The sequence below is a fragment of the Danio rerio genome, chromosome 18 (assembly GCF_052040795.2).
Source record: "Danio rerio strain M-AB ecotype USA chromosome 18, GRCz13ab, whole genome shotgun sequence".
NCBI classification, from domain to species: Eukaryota; Metazoa; Chordata; class Actinopteri; order Cypriniformes; family Danionidae; genus Danio; species Danio rerio.
Window position 1 is genome coordinate 38,313,868 of NC_141038.1, and position 13,766 is coordinate 38,327,633.

General features: G+C 37.0%; 1 protein-coding gene across 1 annotated transcript in view; it reads right to left on the bottom strand.

The window, feature by feature from the left end:
* Positions 1–4,379: 4,379 nt before the first annotated feature.
* LOC100535882 (uncharacterized) overlaps positions 4,380–13,766 on the bottom strand; it is a 120,101-nt gene continuing 110,714 nt past the window's right edge. The window contains exons 10-14 of the mRNA XM_087293328.1: positions 9,802–9,915; positions 9,450–9,496; positions 9,171–9,338; positions 6,672–6,822; positions 4,380–6,590 (exon numbers count right to left, since the gene is read on the bottom strand). Coding sequence (XP_087149454.1) covers positions 6,154–6,590; positions 6,672–6,822; positions 9,171–9,338; positions 9,450–9,496; positions 9,802–9,915 — 917 coding nt within the window. The 3' untranslated portion in view covers positions 4,380–6,153. The remainder of the gene's footprint in view (positions 6,591–6,671; positions 6,823–9,170; positions 9,339–9,449; positions 9,497–9,801; positions 9,916–13,766) is intronic.

Here is a 13,766-nt window from a genome sequence, read left to right on the forward strand (position 1 = left end):
TTTATCAGTCAGCGCTGCTATCTTTCTCCACGAGTCCTTCAAATATCAATCACAGACACAGATATACTGTTTTACTTGTGTATCAAAAAGTCAGGGAGTTGCAGTAATGTGGATGGCTTTGTGGAAATTTATGGCAAACCATCCACAAATACGTTAACAGTCACACATTAACACTTACATGCTCACAAACACACACACTCTTCAAACAATCAAACAAATGTGTACGAATATATAGGGCACAAGTGTAAACACAATAGAACACAATTAAATATTCAGTATTCAAAGATGTTGAACTACTGGCCTTAATAACACTTGCTCTTCTTTCAAACTCATTTTTGACCTGACAGGGCTCAAAATTATCTCTCAAGAGGTGTAAAATGTGTGTTAAAAATGGCTTTGGGGTTAATTACATGGATTCACTGAACCATTGGCTTCTATAAAGAATGTATATTCTTCAATTGAATTATAAGAATGATGATCTGATTCTTGTGTATTTGAATACAAATTTGAAAATAAAATCACGATTTGCACAACTATTGAAACCTAACACTGTGTTTCATTTAGAAGGGCTCAAAGCCCTAACCCCGGTCTGTCAAACTCAGTTCCTGCAGAGTTCAGTTCCAACCCTGCTCCAACACACTTACCTGTAGGTTTCAAACAAGACTGAAGGACTCAAATAGTTTGATCAGGTGTACTTTATTAGAGTTAGAAGTAAATGAAGCAGAGCTGTGGCCCTGCAGGAACTGAGTTTGACAAGGTAAGACTGGTTTAAACTCGACACGTCCGCTTGTTTGCTTGATTTGCGCGCAGCGAATGTAATGCCATCGCGGAGTTTCATGATGTTCGCTTTGGGTGTGCGCGACATAGTTTCGGCTGGCAGTGCGCATGTTTTTTTTTTTTTTTTTTTTGAGACACGGCGCCCTGTTTGATTTGAGTTGAATATGAAACACTCTGAAGAGATTTTGTCTGAAGCAGTACGACTGTACAGACATCTTTATGATCCCTGATCATAGAAATAAACTAATGATCAATAATTCTTGGCTAGAAACTGCAACAGTCGTGGGAAAGGACAAAGTTTTTGTTAAAAGGTTTGGGAAAACCTGAAGGATAAGTTTGTTAAAACCAAAAGAGATCATGGCAAAAGTGGAGACCCGGGTACACAGTTACAGAATCTGTTTTTCCATCATTCATAGGTTTAACACTGACTTATCAGTTTAAAATATATTGATGCCCTGTTTTTCTAGGTTTTATTGGTGATAATTGTCAGGCATGTTGGACTATTATTGCCTTTTTAGCATAAGAAGAGGACAGAAATTAGCCAGACAGTAATGTGTGGACTGTGGAGCGGGCTCTAATAAACACCTGTATTTTTAGTAAGTGTACTTTTTTTGTTGATTTTATTCTTGCCATAATAAAAATATATTTGTAGAGCAACTCTTTTTCTTGTCATTACTATTTTAATAAACTTTTAAAGGTAAAACTGTCCGAGATGTGAACAAAATCAAGTGATGCATCAAAGTTTGATTAAAAAAAATCTTGAATAATTATAAAAATCCTTATAATCATTAAAATAACTTTAAAAATAAGTCGTTTAAAAATGCTGAATGATATTAATGATATGACGTAGTTCCGGAAACTTTCAACTTTTCAGTTTATCCGTCTGATTTTACGGTGGGTTTCTTTTGACTGCCCCCCTGTCGTTGTAAAGAACATCACAACAGCGAACACAGCAAGTATAAAAGCCTCGTCCATTTTGCGATGTGCGGTCAGCGGAGATGCGCGATGCAGCACCAGATGAAAGCATAAATCCAGCTTTAAGCCTACAGAAGGTTTGGACTACAGAGTGACTGATTTAAAGGGATTAGGGTGTAGGGATGTGCCCTCTTGAATATAACACAGTGTGTGACACCAATCAACTACACTGTCTAAAGATTCATGAAGGCCTGAAATGTTCATCTGTTGTAACCTTTGGAATGGTTCATTCTGAAGAGTCCTTCTAAGTGACCAGTTTTGAGCATGGAATGATGCATCAATATGGCAGCCATGACTGTTTTCACTGTAAAGGGCGACTGGCTTGAAAGTGCCAGAGATTAGAAATCCTGACATAAAAAAAAAAAAAACGCGCAGTGTGAAAGAGACGCACAGCGCCTCATCACACTGTTGTTTAAAAAAGAACTCTCTTTTGAAACAACTGAAAAACTTCTGTTGAAGGATACACCTTAAAGTATGACATATAAACAAAAATTATTTTAAATACGCTAAAATGATGAGACCCTGTTTACACCATATGTGACTGATGAAAAGGGGGACTGACTAGAGTTTTTATGCATCGCATTTTGTGCTGACACGACTGTCATAATGACAACAGCCAATCACAACCACTTTACACACCATGTTCACCTGCTGCCTCTGTCAACTCTTTTCAGGCTTGGTCCCTCTGGTACGAGTCCAGGCACATTACCGCTCAAAAGTTAGGGTTTCTTTTTAATGAAAAGTCTGTTCTTCATTGCAAAATTGATTAAATTATTATTGGCTGTGGCGCAGTAGGTAGCGCTGTTGCCTCACAGCAAGAAGGTCGCTGGTTCGAACCTCGGCTCAGTTGGTGTTTCTGTGTGGAGTTTGCATGTTCTCCCTGCCTTCGCGTGGGTTTTCTCCGGGTGCTCCGGTTTCCCCCACAGTCCAAAGACATGCGGTACAGGTGAATTGGGTAGGCTAAATTGTCCGTAGTGTATGAGTGTGCGTGAATATGTGTGTGGATGTTTCCCAGAGATGGGTTACGACTGGAAGGGCATCCGCTGCGTAAAAACTTGCTGGATAAGTTGGCGGTTCATTCCGCTGTGGCGACCCTGGATTAATAAAGGGACTAAGCCAACAAGAAAATGAATGAATGAATGAATGAATAAATAAATAACTGCTTTCTTATTGTATGAAGTTTCAAGTGAAATTATTACTCCTGACATTATTGCTTTTATTAATATTACCATTAGTAATAATAATAATATTAATAACAATAATGATAATTCATATTAGAGTGATTTCTGAAGGATCATGTAACTCTGAAGACTGGAGTAATGAAGCTGAAAATGCATCTTTTAAATCACTGGGATAAATGATTCAATTAAATGATAAACTACCTTTAAACAGTTATTTTTATAGTGCAATAACATTTAGCAATTTTATGATTTGTTCTGTATTTTTGATGAAAGAAATGCAGCCTTGGGGTCCGTTCTTTGTACCTCGCTTAATTGATCTAAGATTATTTGGCAGATCCCGGATCTTTTAATCTTGATAACTGATCTCTCGCTAATTTGGTTCTTCAAATGAGTTCGCGAATCAGATTAGAATGTCTGGATAAACTGATCTGAGATCGCTGTGTGTGTTGTGAAGGACAGATCTATCAATCCTCGAAATCATGATCAGCAATGCAGCGATTGGCTGACGGCACAGCAGCGTAATGACATCATCTGATTAATATTCAATTATCCATGTGAGCAAAATTACATCAAATTAGCAGTAAACGGCTTGTTAAATATGACACACAATAACCTTCAACATTTGTTGTGAGCAGCAGGCTTTACACTTTCATGTGTCAAGAGTATTCATCATGTATTTCAATGCATATCAATGTATTTAGTTTCACATTTAGAAAATAATTTCTTTAGTATAGTAGCCGTTTTGTAATCAGTGTAAAGAATAACTGGTTGTTTACAAAAGCGTTTTCATATTGGTAAAGGCGTCTGCAACTTTTGTGAAGCATCAAATCACTGGCATATTAACTATCAAAACATGTTTATGACTGCATAAATGTATTATTGCTTTAAAAAAAGTCACATATTGTGCATTTCTATTATACACAATTTGTACTAAAGCGATCTAAAAAGTTCATATCAATAAGTTTTCTCTTTGCACCACCAGGTGGCAATCTTTGTTCTTTCATTTCGAGGGTGCAGATTGCATTAGTTTTATTAATATGTATAACTTAATTAATTTTATTAATGACTATAACTTTATATATATTTTAAAAATATGTACCATTTTCCCAAGTGTATATAACTACTACTGTAAGAAAATATCAGAATTCGGAACATACTTTCTGTATTATCTTTGCTTGAACTAAGCCGATCTAATCCTGTTCATATGAATTGAACCTGCTCCCGATCAGGTTTGACCTAGCAGAACTGTTGCTATGACAACAACTCTCGGATCAGCTTTGAAGAACGAAACAATCCTTGATCGTGTCAAATCGTCAATATCCAAATCCAGCTAACTGAGTAATCCACGTACAAAGAACGGACCCCTGGTGAGCAGGATAAGCTTATTTAACAATAAACACATAATAATAATTAAAAAAAAAAAATAGAGCAGACCCCAAACTTTTGACCAGTAGTGTATATATACGCATAAAGACTGATCTGAAAACAGTGGGTGATTACCAACAGTGATAAGCCTTTCCTCCATTTGAATAAACTCCTATTCTTGGTGTTACACAAATGTGATTGGCTAGTGCAGTGTGAAACACCCAGACAGGTGTGTTGAGGCAAGTTGGAGCTAAACACTGCAGGATCACCGGCCCTCCAGGACCAGGATTGGTGACCCCTGGGCTAGTGTATGCACTAGTACATTTGCATGAATCAATCTGATTGACTGAAGTCGGTGTCTGCTTTTTCCACAAGCAACAGAGCCAGTGTGAATCGACAGACCCACAGTTCTGTTTGGGAATGCTTGACATCAGGGGCGGACTGGCCATCTGGCAATTCTGGCAAATGCCAGAAGGGCCGAACAATTTTTTAAATGTGTGCCGGTCAGCTATTTTTACATTTTTTTTTTTTTTCATATGTATTGTTTTTTTAATGTAGGCAGCTTTTATCTCGTGCGAGATGTGAATATTATGATGATGATGGTGATAATAGTAAGAATAACAGTAAATGTTAAGCATTGGCCCAATCAGCAACAACCGGGAGATGGGCCGCACCCAATCTGAGGTTACGCAGACATAATCAAAATTTGACAAGAATGTCAAACAAACAGTGAGTGCAACACAAGCTAATTGTCAGAGATGGACCATAAAAAGGGAAAGGCAGTCAAGTCAGACATTGCCAATTACATAAAATAAAAGAACTAGTCTCGAAAGGGGGCAGTGCAGTGGCGCAGTAGGTAGTGCTGTCGCCTCACAGCAAGAAAGTTGCTGGTTTGAGCCTCATCTGGGTCAGTTGGTGTTTCTGTGTGGAGTTTGCATGTTCGCGTGGGTTTGCTTCTGGTTTCCTTCACAAGTCCAAACACATGCTATAGGTGAATTAGGTAGGCCAATTGGGAATTGGGTAACCCAGTAATGGGTTGCAGCTTTGAGGGCATCCACTGTATAAAACATATGCAGGATAAGTTGGCGATTCCCAGATTAATAAAGGGACTAAGCCGAAAAGAAAATTTATGACATTATTGCATATATAAATGGGTTGTTTTTGTTTCAGTCACATACATTAAATGTTTAAATATCTCTTAAATAGGTACTGCTCATATAATTTTACCATCTGTACACAAATATAAGTAGTGAATGTGCGTGTCCTTGGGTGGGGCTGTGTCGGTGTGGTAATGTGGGCTGGTGTGGCTACTATGCCAGGGCTGATTTTTAGTCCCAGTCCGCCCCTGCTTGACATCACTACATTCGAAGTAATAGAGATGCAGTAATGCCGTGTGAATGGGGTGTAATGGTCCATTTTTTTGTTTGTCTAATCTTGCATGAAAAGTTAAATATCATTGGGAAAATATATATCAAAAAATAAATATTTAAATTAACAAGAATTATTTGTCTCAATTTGCCTATCAAGTGTGTCAAAATGCAATTTTGAGCCCTGCCGGTCAGTTTCTCCAGATGATTGTGTCAGTAATTCCCTTCAATATTTGAACCTTCTCAGATATCACTAGTAGTCAACAATTGAAGTGGATCAAGAAAGGTTTTCAAAATGGTCCTAGGACAAGAATGTGTTCAATAGTTTTAGAACAACTTTTATTTTTGTTTTTGTTGATCCTCTTCAAATGTTGACTACTGTAGAATGCAAAGCTCAAGAGTTCAAGGTTCACCAGCAGAGGTTGGTTAAGATACATCAATCACAAAAAACCATGAAGTCCAATTCCTTCCCAGTAGACAAAGTGCGGTCACACCTCCAGTTCCTGGCTTTCTGCATAGTGGAAACGGTTGAGTTTCTCCCGTTCGCGGTTGCAGATGTCCAGCTTTGGGCCATGGGCTGGTTTTAGAGCTGGAGAAGGTGCAGGCGAGGGGGGGAAAGTGAGCTCAATCTCCTCGCTGCACCGCATGGGCACAGTGGGCACTGAGGTGGGCACAGTCTGGGCAGGAGGCAGTATGGCCACACTGTGGTCAAGATTTCGGATGAGAGTGCAGAACTGCCTCTGGTTGTTAATGGCGTTATCGTCAGGAGCTGACGTACGGAGCTGTTCTTTGGTTCGGTGGCGGTGGTGCAGACGGGACAGCAGTAATGCACACACAGAGCAGCTGCCAGCCACAAGCAGAGCGAATACACCCACCAACACCATATAAACACTGAACCCACTTGCATTCGGGTCTGACACTGCTCCTGCAACGCCAAGAAAAGCAGAGATCCAACAATGCTTTTTCACACTGTATTCACTTTTTTATGACTCTCAAACCCCCTTACCTTGACAATGTGGTTCATGACATGGATCCTTAAGGTTCAGACACTCATTTCCAAAGTAACCCTCAGGACAGACGCATTTGTAGCCTCCTCCTGTGCTGAGGCACGGCATCTCCTTTGGGCAGGGGTTGGGATTGCAAAGATCCAGTTCCGTCTAAAACAAGACATGTAGTTACCTTTTACTGAATAATCAGAGAGTGGACACAATGCAATATTAGCTTGAGCTGTTTTAAAAAGTCGTTTTTATACTGCACTTTACAGTATGGTTGCTTTAATTCAGTTTGGTTTTGCGTTTCCACTGCAGTTTAGTGCAGCTTAAAATGGGTGGAATTACTCTAGTTGTTGCCGTGACATCATCGTAAACATGGTATAAACAAAACCTCGACACAAGCAACTCATAACACAGAGGCAATGCTGTTCTATGTAAATAAAGAATAGTGCATTTACTTTTAAATAGTGGATATTTGGTTTCTTGTGTCACAAATCCAATGATGCTGGTATAGTGAAGATTGTCTTGGTCCAATTGGTGACCAGCAGAGTGTTTACATCACATTTTAGTAACAGTATTGTTCGCTTGAAACCCCAACCAAGATTGTACTAAAAGACTGCAGTGAAAAGCCTCCAAAAGTGAGCCTTACCAAACTGAAACTGCTCTACTATGGAGTGTATTGTGCTGTAAAATACACACTTTATTGAAAATTCAACGGCTTCACAGATTTAAACAACAGTTTTTTTTTCTTCCATATGAGGGGTCTGCCATCATGATGACTTTGGGCCCTATCATGCACCCGGTGCAATAAGGTGTAAGACGTGTTTGCCCAACTTGTTGCTATTTTCAGATCAACACAACCCTAATTTTTCCTGCCACGTTGTTTAAATAGCAAATCAATTTGCGGCACTTTGTGGACTCATAGGTGTTTCGGTCTAGAAAAGAGGTGTGTTAAGGCACATTGTTAGCGCATTGCTATTTTAAGTAACTAAAATAGACTGTTCAATAGACCAGCTGAAATCAGGTCTAAAGTTTGGCGCAAAGCGAGTTACACATTGCTTAAAACATGCAGGATGTACAACAATACGGATATGGCTTTACAAATGAAAAATAATTAAAAGATTAAAATATAAAAAAATATTACTTTCTAAATATTAAAATAAATATTAAAAAAGCATACCTCCATGCCTTCTTCACCTCGGGGGCTTTTATTCGTTTATTCATGACAACTTGCGTTTGTGTAATGGTATTATTATCATTAGTATTATTTATTATATACATATTTATATTTGTTTTATTAAAACAAGCTTAGAAGTTTACCTGTCAGGTTTTGGACTTTTCTTTGGATATAACTTAGTTGTTTGACCACACTTTATTATTATTGTTTTTCATTTATTCGTTTGCTGGAAATTAGAACTGAATTTAGAAATAGTTTTGAAACAAATCTTTGCGCTTAACAAACTAAATTAATTATAATGGATGTCTTCAGTGTAGTAAGTTTCCATTGTTTCCTTATCCACAAAAGAGAGAAAGTGAAAGTAAAGGCCGAATGGAGGAGGCTCATTATTCTCGCGCTGCAGATGCTCTGTTTAACTGTTTTCACGCTAGTGAAGTGTTTAGTTTTTACACTTACCAAAGTCAGTTGGGCAACTGTAAACATGAAAAGTAATTTTTCGTCCTTAAAATAGCAAAAGTGGATTCAGACGCCCTGCGTTTAAATTTTTTTTTTCAAAACTGCAAAGCAAAAACATTTTGAGCAATGGTAAACATAGCCCATGTTCTGTGGGTTAATCCAGTGTTTTTTTTTATTTCTTTGCAGTACAGGAAGAGATTTAAAATGAACCCTGTGAATTAAGATCTGTATGACTTAATATAAAGTAAATGATGTCTCTTACTAAAATATGTACTACAACCCATGTCTCTTACTAAAATATATACTACAACCCATGAAATGTATTCATTATTTAAAAAAAAAACACATTTCAGATTATGAGGGCCACTATTATTTTAGCTGGGCAGTGCATTCTGCATCAGTCATGTCAAATGGTTGCACTCTGTGAGCTGCGGGTGCTTACTGTTGCTATTTTTACCGCAACACAGCTCTGAAAATAAATTTGATACATGATATGATGCCACATTGTGCAGCTATATATCTGATAATAATAATCTGACTGTTTTTAATATCTTTAGCCCAAGGCTCCATGTTTATCCATATATATTACTCTGGATCCACTACTGTAACTTTCTCAGTTGGTCACATCCGTTTTTTTTTTTTTTTTTTTTTTTTTTTTTTTTTATAGCAATCATAATGATCTTCCTTCAACCGTCAGTCTGCTGTAAGCTCAACATTATGAGGAGCTGTGCAAAAAATCAAGTTCCACCCACATTTTCTCCCCCAAATTCTGTTTTTCTCTGGAATTCATCATAACACTAAAGGTTTACTCAGACTTGATGCAATTAAGGCTGAATAAATTGCAGAATCCTGTGGTGATGGAAACGAAGCAAGTTCTCACCTCACAGTGGGTGCCCGTGTATCCCAGCGGGCATCTGCAAAGCAAGCCTGTGCCACCCTGACGCTCCACACACTGCCCTCCATTAACGCAAGTGTTGCTGTCACAGGCATTTACCGCTATCTGGCACAGTTTACCAGAGAATCCCGGCAAACACACACACTGCGAGTCCTGCACATCACACACAGAGGTTAGCTGTGCTGAAGCAGAACTGGATAAATGTCAAAGTGTCTTCACATCCTCAAAGAGCAAGAGAGTTTATCAGCGTGAAGCATTTCTTACCTTACAGTGTCCTCCATTCAGACACAAGCCCCGACAGCTACTGTTCCCTGTTGAATAGATGATATTTAAAAAAAAAAATCAATAGCCAACCATGTGGAAATGCTGGGTTTCACTGAAGAAAGAGACTAGCTAACTACATACATCAATAAAATATGAATCTACAATGACTGTGTGAACAGACTATGGCAGGAACAAACTCGTAATGAGTTCACCGAGAAGTCATTTCCCACCAGCACTGATACTGTCATGTTTGATTGAAAGTCAAATCACGTAGGTTGTTTATTTATTTATATTTTTTATGGTTTCGTGAAAGCACACCACATGTGATGTTGCAGCTCTGCTTAATACTCACAGATGTCACAGTTTGGTCCTGACCAACCAGGCAGGCAGTCACACAAATATCCTCCAATGAGATTCCGACAGGAGCGGGCATTGACACACACTCCAGTCTCACATTCATTAGTGTCTAAAGGTGAGGAAGAGACACAAAAATGAAGTCAGGCTATAATAAGTATAACATCATATTAATATATTTACAGTATACTGTATATACAGTTGAATACAACATTATTAGCCATCTTGTGAGGTTTTACATTTTTTTCAAATAAGTGCTGTTAAAGAAATCAGGAGAATTTTTCATACCATTTCTTATTATTAATATTTCTTATTATATATATATATATATATATATATATATATATATATATATATATATATATATATATATATATATATATATATATATATATATATATATATATTTTTTTTTTTTTTTTTTCCTCAGGAGAAAATCTTGTTTCTTTTAGTTTGGCTGGAATAAAAATGTTAAAATGGAAAGGTTAGTATTATTGGGGCCCTACAGAACAAACCACAGTTGTCCAAAGCCTTGTCTAATTAACCCAACCTGTGTAGGTAACCTAATTATCCTATTTAAGCTGACTACCAGTATCTTATAAATAGTACACTATGTAGTGTCCTCATGGAAAAGACAAACTATATTAGTTTTTAAGACTATTATGCTTAAATGTGTTGGAAAAAATAAACAGGATGTGGCCATTTTATGGGTGGCAATGGTAATCATTTTGCCTTCAACTGTAGATATATGTATAATGTGTATAATTTGTATAGTATGCAAATTTCATAAATCTAATACCCAGTCGATCTTCAATATTTGCCAAAACTTGCAGCATATTAATAATGGATAATGCCACATTTAACTTGACCTACAATCCATTTCCAATGTGTGATTAATGAAGCAGAACTAAAATCTGCTACAAATTTAACATCTTTCTTGTTTGACTGGACTGCCAATATTAAAGACTTCAAGAAAAAAAATCCTTGCATTGCATTCTGAAGGGCTCATCATATGCTCTGATCCTTTTGAAGTGTTTACTTTCCAGACAGCTTTGTAAAGAAGCACGCACTGCTCTGTCATATACATCACAAGTTAAACCTCCGCAAAGAGTCTGCAAATAATTATTCTGCACGGTTATAATCTACATTTTTTAATCCTTCCCAATACCTACACATAACAACTGCCACACTAACTATTTATAAGCAGCAAAGTTGATGCTAATTTGAAGCAAAAACAAAATAGTGAGCATTTCTGCTAAATTTAAAGGATGAATACATTTTTAGAAATTAGAATTGACTGATGGCTTTCACTTACATTTGACAGCCCTCAGAACATTTTCTGCTAGGAAAATTATTGATTTAAATAAAGAACCAATCCACTTCTTTTAAACAAATGCATGGTATTCTGTCAGATGTTAGTATTTTTACCACTTGAATACAGAGAATGAAAAAATGCTTCTTTTTTTCCAAAGCTGTGCATTTTCAAGATATATAGTATAAAATACACACACATAATTCAAATCCAGATCAACAGGGATCATTTTCCAATGGCAAGCCCTGATAAAAAAAGCAAGTAAGCCAAAGTTAAGTTGTGTAAGAGACCAATCACACTAAACATGCTCTTGGCGACTAGGTGCCTTTTTAAAAAAAATGATTCTCTAATGGCCGCAAGTGTTTTTTGCTCTGCTTATACAGCCTGTGTAAAGTTTAAACCAGCTGTTGGGCCTCGTGTTCATTCTATGGTGCTCTGTGCGCATGCAGCTGAAAAAACTTCAACTCTGAGCAAAATAAAAGCATTCTATGTCAAATCAAATGAAAGCAGATGTGGGGTTTTCATTGAGGTGACAAGTATTTGTGTTGTCAATATGTCTATGGAGACTTTTAATGTTGAAGAAAAAATTTGTGGTTGCTATTTCAATTTATCCAGAGCTCTATGACTTCCCAAATCATGAATATCACAATATTATTAAAAAGCATCAGGCCTGAAATTCAATTCAATTTCATTCCATTCAGTTCAATTCAATGTGTTAATTGTCATGTTTACAGTAAGGAAACACGTTTCCCTGTCTGTGTGAATGTAAATAACATATAATACTGATTGTGGAGTAATGTAAACAGATGTAAACAATGTATAATACTTCTTAAAATTGTCTTTATTATACAAAAAAGTGCCTGGAGCAACTGGCTTATGTGCAAACGACAGTATAATAGCCAGAGCAGATTGAGTGCAATTGTATGAATTAATAGTGCAAACTGGGAGGGAGAATATAGTGTGCTACTGAGCAATAAATAAAACTGCTTATGTCAACTGGTTATCAATTTAAAAGTCTGATAGCTGATCGGAAAAAAGAGTTCTAAAATGAAGTCATTCTGGCAACAGAGATGACCAATAGCATCTGGATGTACACTAGGATATGCAAGCTGAGACTGCATATCTCAGACATGCAATGTCAGACACAATGCACTCAATGGAGCTAAATTGTGTGTTTGGCACCTTGTGCTCTCAGAACAAAAAAGCATGTTTGGTGTGATCAGCCACTAACGAGGGACGCCCCCAAGGGGTGGCCACCTCTTGGCTCTCCTCTGTGAACACCCTTGTGGCCACCTCAATATGAATTTGCTGTTGATATTATTAATTTAAATGTACTTATGTAAATTCCCAATATTTCAATAAATAAATAAAATGCAGTCACTAAATTATTGTTGGTGCCACTGACTTGGCTGATTCACTGCATCTCCGTCTCCCCCAGTGGCGGATTTAGGCATGGGGACGATCGCCCAATCCTCTTGCTAGGGGCAGCATGTGGAGACAGTGGCAAAAAATCCCCTAGTAAAAGCATTGGGATACGATTTATTTTATTTAAGTGTATTAATTTAGAGTGGCACTCCCAGAATAAAGACATCAGGGATCGATCACAGTTGGCATCTTTTGTACGTGTTCTCTATGTGTAACGAAACAACCCTGGTGAAAGCAAACTGACGCATGCGCAGAGAATCCATTCCCGTGTGTCTCAAGCGCTTCTGTATAAATCCCGGTTGTTTGCATGCACGCCGTTAAAATACTCGCCGCTCATGTGCCATAAAACCGGAGTAACAGCCTTTTGTGCAGAGGTGTCGGTACGCAGCGAATTTTGCAAGCCGATAAAACTAAAGTTTATATAATATGATGATGATATTACTTTCACTAAGCATGGCTATGAAGCAGAAAGGAGGAATAATGAGTCAGGGGGCTAAGACTTCACAACATTAATTCTCGGTCAAATGTCGGGTCTTAGAACACAGATAATTCTATAAAACATTTTTTTGTATTCTATAAAATTGTCATAACTAATATCCATGCAAAATATTTCTTAAGCGATCTGCAGCTGTTACATTATTTTCCAGTAACATTTAGGACTGATTTCTGCAAATTATTTTGAATAATAGTTGTATAAAAATATTAATAATAATTGTATTTATTTAAAATAAATATAAATAAATTGGGGTGGTTCGCCCAGGGTGTCATTTAAACTAGAACCACCACTGCCCTCCCCGATCATCATTGATAGCACGCACACACCTTCAATAGACACCAATGGCAATTTAATATTTACCTTAAGGTACATCAATAGAAGAAGCTGTATTAATAAGATTGTGACTCAAAAAGGAATATGGATAATTGGTATTATAAGAGTCTCTATAGTGAGGGTGTGTGTGTATATAGTAATGCCTTTTGTCCAGTTTGTTCATTTGTTTTATTAATTAACTCATTAATCTTCATTAATTTTAGACATGGCATACTGTATGCTGTACAATAAAAATAACTGAAGTTGTTTATATATTTATGTAAAGTGTTTTTAAACTAAATGTTGACTTTTTATTTTTGCACATGTACTTGCTGAATTATTTCAAGGAATAAATTGCAGTATTTCAAGAGTAATTAATTAAATGAATTAAAACCACATTATTTCATTTACCAGAAAC